This window comes from Pogonomyrmex barbatus, unplaced genomic scaffold, assembly GCF_055798465.1.
Source record: "Pogonomyrmex barbatus isolate J1 unplaced genomic scaffold, ASM5579846v1 scaffold9, whole genome shotgun sequence".
NCBI classification, from domain to species: domain Eukaryota; kingdom Metazoa; phylum Arthropoda; class Insecta; order Hymenoptera; family Formicidae; genus Pogonomyrmex; species Pogonomyrmex barbatus.
In genome coordinates, this window is record NW_028297193.1 from 6,037,627 (window position 1) to 6,046,729 (window position 9,103).

The following is a 9,103-nucleotide window of genomic DNA, read 5'->3' on the forward strand; positions in this document are numbered from 1 at the left end:
TGATTGGCCAATTTTCCCTCAAGATCTCGGATCGATGTTTAGCATTGTGCATACATTTTATCGGTTGGAATGTAATTTTAAAATTTTATGTACCTTTTATGTACCTTTACCGATTATGTAATTTTTTTCTCTAATGACAATTTTTGCTATTAAAGATAATGGAAAATTTTCATTTTTCACGTTTCCATCTCACCTTTTTCTCTGGGGAAAAAATTACATGATTGATACCATTAGATTTACGATGGAGAAAAAATTAATTGATTGTATTGATCACTTGGCCAAAATAGTCACTGCGAGTTAATTTTTCTTCCATCCAAGATCTCGAATCGATTTTTAGTATTGTGAACACAGAGCTTAAGATCTGCGAGTCGATTGTTGATTGATCTTGAGACGCGATGAAAATTACAAAAATAAGGAAATTTGCTAAATTTCCATGTAAAAGTAATTCATTCTGTGAACTTCCTTATTTTTATAATTTTTTACCTTGGCATTGCTTATACTCACTAGAATTTTCGATTTAAAGCAGGAGAAATATATTCGCGGACAATAGAGAAAAAAAGAATGTGAAACGAGTGCAAGAATGTACTTAGATTGCAATAGGTTTTTTTTTTAGTTGAATTTTTTTCTTTTTTTTTCTAATATGAAGAAAAAAAGAAAAAATGAAGGTACAAAAAATTCAATTAAAAAAAAAAAAGAGGCCTACTGCAACAGATCTATTTTTTATTACGCGTGTTCTGTGGACTATGGTCCATTTAGCGCTACAAATGCTTCGAAACGTTTGATGACCAATCAAAACAAAGAATTTTATCAACTAACCAATCAAGAAATGCTTCGAAGCATTTGTAGCACCAAGTATACTGCTCCCATTATCTACCGCAGTGATCTCCTGCATTTAAAATTAAAGGCGGCAATTTTAAATAGCGCGATGCGCCAAGTCGCGACTTCAAGTGCGTTTTATTTGATATTCGTAACGCTTTTGGAATTATTTCATTTTTGTTGTTCACCGAATGTTGAATTAATAATGCTCACGAATGTGTCAACGTCAAATGAAATACATTCCTCGATTATATTTTGTTTCGGATATAAATATATACATTATTGCAGAAGATAAGCGACGGAGCAATCAAGTTTTGATCGTTCAAACTTTTGTTCAATTATTACAATTATTGTAATCAATAATAAATAATATGAATAAGATTGAAATATATAATTATACAAATAATTTTTACATAAAAAATGTCCATCTGAAACAGTCAATAATATGATTATTAAAAGAGGGAAGATTGTAGATTCTCAGTTTACGGTAAATGAAATAATGATTGTGTGTAGTATATGAAATATTTATATTTACGAAATTAGTCTTTTTCTATACAATTGCTAATGCGCAGTCCACATACTTCTCCATTTCGTCGGGAATCGCTAAAGAGAATCGCGTCGAATAATTAAAATTACTCACTTATACTTGTAGAACCTGTGCGAGCTTGCCTTGCTTTCTCGTGAAATGTTTCTCGATGCAACCTGACTAAAAATAAATAGAGCAACGAATAAATGTCGATTTGATGAAAAATACGTGTAACACAAAGATATATTTATTATATACATAATATATAGTGCCTCTCCTTTCGTAATAATACATATCCGCAAGAACGTTCGTAATTTAGTTTTATGGAATTTCGTTAATTATCTGTAAGGCACACCCCACGGTCGGTTATCAAAGTAATTTTGTGTCCTCTCTCTTCATATTTTGCGTTTATATATAATATCATATAAATAACTGTATACCATTGTTGAATATATTCTATTAGAGCCTAAATTTTATTATGCATTTCTATCTTTAAGAATAATTAATATGCTAGAGATATAGAGGCAATAATCTGTTCTGTACATAATCCTATGTCTTTCTTATCGATTCCTTTAAGATAATGTACCATTTTTTTTCTCATTCATGATAATAATGACAGTAACGTTATAAGAATAAACAGGAAAATGCATAAATGAGATGCACAGAATGAGACCTGCTCGTACACAAACTTACGCGTGTGTTTCATCCGCTTTCGTCGCGATGTATGAAATACGAGTCAACAATGTCGAAAGAATAAAAATGTACGAATGAATGCGATGATATCACCAATACACATCGTACGGTCGCAGTTAAATTCGTATGAGAAAATATATTCACGATCGTTTGAAATAACAGCAAAAAAAAAAAAAGAAATTGCGCATCGACTTTTTTATTCTTTTTTTTCTCATTTTTTTTTTATACGGCTCGCAGGTCACGTACGATAAAAATGTGTGTTACACATACACACACAGTTGTATCTTTTATCCATAACGTTTTTGTATATTACCACTTACGATTTTTTCCTTTTTTTGAATCTTGTAATATTAATATAAAATACCTATGCCGCCATCGACAAATCTATGCATTTATATGTACAAGTATAACTTTTCCAGAATCCAACCGTCTGGCTTCATTGTATCTGTCTCTCGCTCTCTCTACTTACTAGGATACTATTGTTTTATGAATAAAAAAATACTAATATATATCGCATTGTCGTTGCACGGGCAGTGTTTGCGTAGTGTTTTGTCCACTCGTAAGGCACCAACTCTATTGGGATCCTGAGATTCAACCCGCATGCTTCGACAGATTCAGAGGCATATCTACAAAAATGAAAAATAAAAAATTGTGAGCATATCATCCTATTTGTCTTGATACTTATCTATAATATTCAAACATGTACCTGAAGGAGGTGTGAGAGTTTGTTCCCTGTAGTCTTTGTAATGTGGAGACGATGGATGAGAATGCGGCGGTGCGTACAATTGCATAGGAGGCGGATAATGGACGGGAGACGGATAATGGGGAGCCATCCATAGGGGCGCCCTGTACGGTCCAGGTGGCAACATCGGTATCCCGTAGAGCGGGTGATGAACAGATGTATTACTGGACCCGATATAGGGGTCGATTCGTACCCTCGGATAGGCGTTAGTCGATGAGTATTTCACAGGCTGCCGGTCGTCCGGCTTCAGCAACGTCCTCAAGAAGCCCGGTTCGGGACTCGGCTTGTCCTCTCCCAGGATACTCGTTATACTGTACGACGATACTTGCTTTGAGGAGGGAGTCGGCGGCGCACTACTCGTGGTGCAAACCGGCTGCGGTGTTGCCCGTCTCTTGGACGCCTGATCCTCCAACGAGACTCTCTCCAGCTCTCGCAGTATGCGCTTGCGAGGCGAGACGACATTGGGATCGAGCAGCCGCGCTAGTTTGTCAATAATAAGAATCAGAACTTTGCCCGACGACGACGACGACGATGTGCCGTTCAGTTTCCGTGACGTCCTCGTTGGGTAGGCCGTCGATTCCGGAACTGGAATCGCAGTCGTAGAATCCAACGGGCGCCTGCGTTTCCTCGCTATCAAGCGAGGATGCGCGCACAGACGAGTCTTCGGATTTCGGCGATAATAAAAGTTGAATTCCGTGGTTATCCTGCGTCGGGGATGAGTCTGTTTCCAACAGTGATCTCTCTGCCAAGGACTGGATTGGACCGACGAGTTGTCATCGGAAACTGAAAACAGAATCAGGATATGTGTTATGAATTAGCCGAACTGATTGCACTATCTATTTTTTAAGGAGATCTAATTTTTGACCACGTTGCAATTGGACATGTCCATTCACATCGACCGGTGATTAGGAAATTTCCCATGAATCATTAAAAAATATAATATTTAATCAACCAATTGACATGAATGTGGGCAATCGGATACCACACTTTTTTTTTACAGTGATAATACAAAATTGTGGAGAAGCTTTGGAAGATAACGAATCTGTTCTTGTAACTGTTGAAAATATAATAAACGTATACAAAGGAGATAAAAAGATAAATACAAATTTCAATACAATATGCATTGCTATGTTCGTCGAACCCACCACTGAGGGAAGTAGAGCTCTCCTGTCGATTCGGGATAGTGCTAGCGGGAGGCCAAAACGTCTTCTTTGGCACGGGAAACCATGTAGTCTTTTCGCCGTCTTTGCGGTGAGACAGTTCCAGGATGAATTTTCCATCCTTGAAGAATTTCAAGCGGCCTCCGGAAGCCGGCAGTAGACTGTTGTCGATACGTGCCTCCGTATGATGAGCTGGCTGGGGACTCGAATTTTTACCATTTGCCTTGGCGAGGGTCGGGTGCAATGTAGGTGGATCACGCGAGCACATCTCTGTCGTGCCCCTCACGTGACCTGCGTGAGCATGACATTCTGCTGACTTTTCACGCATGCTGATACTTTACCGATATCCATTTTCCTCCGCTGGGCCTCTCATACTCGGACCTTACAGCGTGTGACACGACAGGATAACAGAAAACACGTCGACTTTCTCTCAGCGAGGCAAGCCTTGAGCGCCTTGAAACGTCGCGGCGTTCGAACTCGGCGCGGCACAGAACATCCTCGAGAAATCCTTCTTTTTCTTTTTCCGTCCCCACCGACAGAACGAGAACCTGCAATTTAGAAAGTCTGAGGCACGTGTCTCACGTGCGAGAGACGGTCAAAACTCGTGCCACTCTCAGGCGGGACGTCGGAAATTGTAGGGCACAGTAGTCATGACTCGCGGGCGATCATGATGGCTGACAGATACACACACAGTTCGGCACGGCTGCGAATCCGTGGCCGCTTATTCTCTGGCGAGGCACGCGGCGGGCAGGAACGCGTGACCGTTCTCCAGTTCTGCGATCCGTCGTCGGCACGGTCGCGGTGTCATCGCACCAGCGGGATCAGGAGCGCGCGGGCAGCAGCGTCAAATGTTCCAGACGGAGGGGCGACATATTTTTTTTTTTCCTCTCTTCGATACTTCGGGGAGTGCAACGTGCGCGCGTGCAACGACCGACGGCGATCGACGCCGGGAGGTGCCGATCACCCGCGCGTCGTCGGGCGACGCGAATCGGGTATCAGGTCGACCGCGACGGGCTCGAGTTTCGCACGGGGCGCACGGAGAAATCCGGTGTGCATGAGTGTTGGCGGCCACCAGACACCCACCCACCCACGCACTACCGCCTTCCGCTTCTGCTCGTTACTCCGCCGCCGCTGGAGCGCGGCGCATCGTCCCGGTGAATATCCGCGGGGACGAGCGTCCCGAGCTCCCGCGATCCGCGTGCCCGGGACCTCGCGCAGCCTGCGGCACGGTACGGCGACGGGCAGCAGTCCGCAGCGGTGGAAAACACCGCACGGCCGCGACACATGTGTTTCACTACACCCCGCGAGCAGTCCGCGCGTCCGTCGCCGGCACGGACCCACCGGTGTCCACGAGCGGGCGAGTCGCGGAACACGCGCCGTGCAGCGGTTCGTCTCGCACTCGCGCGATCCTCTCGACCCCCGTGCCGTCCGCGGGGGGGAAAAAAAAAAGAGCGTGCGAGTTCTCCGATCACCTCCTTGAGTCGACGGTGTCGACCCTTCTCGTCGACAACACTAGTGGCGGTGGCGGTTCGGGTTCCGCGCGTTCCTCGCGTCCCGCGCCGTTCCGTCCCCCCCCCACCCCTCGCTCCCCACCCTCGCGCCGCGACTTCCCGCGAGTTTCGCCGTCACGAGTTTCGCCCGCGGACGCGGAATTATTACGACGAGCCCGATCGCGTCGGAGATGTTTAACTCCTTTCCTCGTGAGATCGTGAGATCCTCGATGGGAATCAAAATCACGAGCTTATTCTTTCTCCTTTCCTTCTTCCCACTCACTCTTCCTCCTACCTTTCTCTCTCTCTCTCTCTCTCTCTCTCTCTCTCTCTCTCTCTCTCTCTCTCTCTCTCTCTCTCTCTCTCTCTCTCTCTCCCGAAATATACGCGTTTCATTTTATTTATGTCAAATCGCAGAACGTTCTTCTCATTCCGCTCGTTCAACTTCAGCCTCGCGGCGCGAACAGGAACGCCCGCGAAATTCGTATCGGCGCGATTGCGGTCCTATGCGCTTCTTCCTTTTTTTCTCCTTTTTTTATTTTTTTCCTCGAACGTTGAATCTGAGTCGTTACAATTCTGCAAAATCGCAATGAAGTTCAAGAAAAAAAAAAAAAAAAAAAAAAAAAAAAAGAGATAGCAATAGGAAAAACTCATTAAATAGGAAATAATTGGAAGTATAAATAATAAAAAAAAAAGCTCAAAAGAATCCTATGACCTTGTACTTTATTACAATCAAATTTGATAGTAGAATAAATATTTGCTTGGCTAGATTAATGCACGTGTCTGTTGACCATCGACGCGTCTCTGTGAACATTTTTACCGCGGAGTACCATACCCTGGCAAGGAGATTTGTGCACATCCTCGGTCGGCTCGTCGTCGGCTGCTCTCACTTGTATGAGGAACATTCGTCGACTTTTGCTGGACAGATTCAGATACGAACCGTGAAGCAGCAAGTAGGAGAAGATGATGATGTCACCTTTCTTAGCAGTCACGGCCGTGGCTTTCGATAAAGGATACTTCTCGGGATCAACGTAGTGATACTGGTCACCTTTTTCGTCGGTCAATCCGTGATCCTCCAATGGTCCCAGCTTATGACTACCAGGATATACCGCCAGACCGCCATTTTCCGGCGTTGTGTCATCTAGATGTAGAAACACAGCCAGCATGGTGTGATTTTTGTGGGGAAAGTAATGATAATCCTGATGCATTAAGTAAGGCGCGCCTTTCTCTGGTGGCTTTACGTGCGCCTTGGTATGATGCAGCAGAATGTCCTCAGTATCCATGATATCCTCAAGAGCGTCCAATAAATTCGGATGCATAATGGCTCGAGTAAAAGTAGCACTGTGCATTTGCAAATTATGGATGGATTTTACCTGATACATAAATGAGAGACACGTGAAATTTCGAATATAATTTTGGACAAAATATAAATAATAATGATAATAATCTATAATCTATAAGTTTGCGATTTTTTTTATATTTCTATAACTTTGTAAATTACAAAAATGAATATAACATATTTTTTTACTTACAGTATAATCAATATGGTTAGCTGCTTTCTTCATATCTTCTCCTTTCCAACCGGCCTCCAGACCTGGCAGATTTTCACGATGTTTCCTCTCGAATAATTCATTATAGACATCCGATATTTCATTTATTTCCTTTACGGAGTACACATTTGACAACTTGATGTATCCATTCTCCTGCCAGAATTTCTTCTGTTCCGATGTTAGAAATTTCAAACTAGCCATTTCGAATCGCAAAGTTTAAATTCTTCTTATATGAAATATTAATAATCTCTCTCTTACAGCATCAAGAGACACAATATCGCATTTCGCGGCGAGTATTGAAATATGTATTACCCCACTCTAAAAATGTTTATTTGGTAGAGCTTATCTACGCACGATAAAATATGTAGATTCATGTACATTACGTTATTTAGTCAGCTAAACAATCTCATAATTCTCTCGTGAATTCGCAAGATTTCTTAAAAAAAAAAATAATCATATAATTTGTAACATAGCTCAATGGTATAAAAATTAATTACAACTCAATCAAGATAAAAATATTTAACGTTATAATTATGTATACAATATAAAATATTCATAAAAACTACAGAATTCCTCTCTCCATACAATAAATCAGCAATAACATTCTTATCTATTTCATTATAAAATGCCTAATAATCAATAAAATCTTTTATTATTATATAATTTTGCACTGTAGTCGCGATTATATAATTTCAATTATGGATACATGGTAATGATTTATCATGCTTGTTGTTCGTTGATATAAATAAAAATACTGCATTGGCTCTTATTGATAGTGAATGGAAATTTCTATCATATGACCTCGGGGCATTTGTCAAGTCATAATCACGTCATTGCAATGTCAGCAGTTAAAACACATTAATGTTATTAAACATATTAATACTGTCTCATAGTCTTAATTACAATTGTGTAGTATTAGTCTATTTAATATCCTAGAAAATTGTTTATCTTGTTTTACAAAAATTTTGAATTTTGCTATGTCACATGGCCAAGTCATAGTCATGAATAGAATTTGAATCCTTTTATGATCTGTTTTGATTGATACCATCGATAGGAAGACTGAGTAGAACTATTATATTGAGTATATTGCACATCATCCTCGTTCTCCAAGTAAATCTTGCATGAATCGTGACACACTTTGATGAGCGTCCTACAGTTGCATTGTATATCTACTTTATCACTCTGGCACAGTTTAATTTTGAAACAACTTGCTGTTTGTGTAGGTGGCACGTATTGTGGTTTAGGCAGGAAAAAATCTGACACAGAGTTACTGTCGCTCTTTCTCAGCATGACAAACATATTTGTCATATTTAAAGGAATATTCATAGCCTCCTGAAACTCGTCACATTCCAACATAGATCTGCAAATACAATAATATAACTGAATTTTATTTAAATATAAATTTATGAATGTATTCATCGAATTTTCTCTTTATTAACCTCATGAGTTTTAAAAGTGGTTTTCTCGAGGAATGCTGATGCTCTTTGTGCTGCTTGCTATTGAGAACATATGAGGGAAGTTCTATTCCGATGTAAAGCTTCGGCGATAATATTGTAGCACCGAGTAATATAGCGACTTCTTTTATATCGCAGCCTTTGAGAAAGAATTGCGAAGACAAATGATCAGAGATACTCTTCAGCGTGCTTGATAGAGTTTTAAAGGAAACCGCGTTCCTATCGGTCGCCTTTACGCTCGTTTGATATTGAAATAACGCTTCGTACGTGAATGGTATCTGCTGCTTTTGATAGAGAATATATTTTATCAGCTCCATCACCACTTTCGTGCAGGAGTCGCTGGTCAGCGGTTCGTCTAGCATCACATCGATCTCCATTTCGCCCTTTCTGTTTCTGGAGAACATCTTGAAAGAGTGAGTCTTGAAAAGTGACGCCGCCTCGATACACTCTGAGAGATTATTGTGAAATATCCGTCCGTCCAAAAAAAAAGAAACGAAAAAATGGATGTTTATTCAGAACTTACGCTTGTATTCGCGCTTCGCTTTTGCGTCAGGTTTTAAGTCAGGTTAGGTTAATAAAACTAGCAATTTAGGTTAGGGCGCCGAAAGTGTTCCGCAAGTTTGTTTTTCTAGTCCTTGAATTGAATTTCCGACCCACTTCAGTGGATCACAG

The 9,103-nt window shown here is 41.0% G+C and overlaps 3 protein-coding genes across 4 annotated transcripts; all 3 read right to left on the bottom strand.

The window, feature by feature from the left end:
• Nucleotides 1-1,319: 1,319 nt before the first annotated feature.
• Nucleotides 1,320-5,993, bottom strand: H (transcriptional corepressor hairless). Its single transcript, XM_011648994.3, has 3 exons — nucleotides 3,923-5,993; nucleotides 2,742-3,560; nucleotides 1,320-2,661 (listed from the first exon to the last, which is right to left on the bottom strand). Exons 1-3 carry the CDS (start codon nucleotides 4,263-4,265, stop codon nucleotides 2,627-2,629), a joined length of 1,197 nt encoding a protein of 398 aa, XP_011647296.2. The 5' UTR covers nucleotides 4,266-5,993; the 3' UTR covers nucleotides 1,320-2,626.
• A 140-nt stretch (nucleotides 5,994-6,133) lies between these two features.
• LOC105433604 (uncharacterized) lies at nucleotides 6,134-7,437 on the bottom strand. The gene is made up of 2 exons (XM_011648993.3): nucleotides 6,960-7,437; nucleotides 6,134-6,800 (listed from the first exon to the last, which is right to left on the bottom strand). Exons 1-2 carry the CDS (start codon nucleotides 7,176-7,178, stop codon nucleotides 6,198-6,200), a joined length of 822 nt encoding a protein of 273 aa, XP_011647295.2. The 5' UTR covers nucleotides 7,179-7,437; the 3' UTR covers nucleotides 6,134-6,197.
• Nucleotides 7,438-7,481: 44 nt separating this feature from the next.
• On the bottom strand, nucleotides 7,482-9,095 carry LOC105433600 (MAD2L1-binding protein). Of its 2 annotated transcripts, none has more exons than XM_011648989.3 (3): nucleotides 8,955-9,095; nucleotides 8,417-8,824; nucleotides 7,482-8,337 (listed from the first exon to the last, which is right to left on the bottom strand). In XM_011648989.3, the coding sequence occupies exons 2-3, from the start codon at nucleotides 8,806-8,808 to the stop codon at nucleotides 7,977-7,979; spliced, it is 753 nt and encodes a 250-aa protein (XP_011647291.2). In that variant the 5' UTR covers nucleotides 8,809-8,824; nucleotides 8,955-9,095; the 3' UTR covers nucleotides 7,482-7,976. The 2 variants fall into 2 exon arrangements, with proteins under 2 accessions (XP_011647291.2, XP_011647289.2); XM_011648987.3 differs by having other exon boundaries at nucleotides 8,417-8,835.
• Between the last annotated feature and the right edge of the window lie 8 nt (nucleotides 9,096-9,103).

What these genes read in the sequence shown, in the direction of transcription:
- H (XM_011648994.3), bottom strand. Translation starts at nt 4,265, where the DNA reads ATGCGTGAAAAGTCAGCAGAATGTCATGCTCACGCAGGTCACGTGAGG. An exon ending in GAGCTCTACTTCCCTCAGTG is followed by an intron (nt 3,561 to 3,922) that starts GTGGGTTCGACG and finishes TTCTGTTTTCAG; the next exon opens with TTTCCGATGACAACTCGTCG. An exon ending in AACTCTCACACCTCCTTCAG is followed by an intron (nt 2,662 to 2,741) that starts GTACATGTTTGA and finishes TCATTTTTGTAG; the next exon opens with ATATGCCTCTGAATCTGTCG.
- LOC105433604 (XM_011648993.3), bottom strand. Translation starts at nt 7,178, where the DNA reads ATGGCTAGTTTGAAATTTCTAACATCGGAACAGAAGAAATTCTGGCAG. An exon ending in CTAACCATATTGATTATACT is followed by an intron (nt 6,801 to 6,959) that starts GTAAGTAAAAAA and finishes TTTATGTATCAG; the next exon opens with GTAAAATCCATCCATAATTT.
- LOC105433600 (XM_011648987.3), bottom strand. Translation starts at nt 8,835, where the DNA reads ATGTTCTCCAGAAACAGAAAGGGCGAAATGGAGATCGATGTGATGCTA. An exon ending in CCACTTTTAAAACTCATGAG is followed by an intron (nt 8,338 to 8,416) that starts GTTAATAAAGAG and finishes TTGTATTTGCAG; the next exon opens with ATCTATGTTGGAATGTGACG.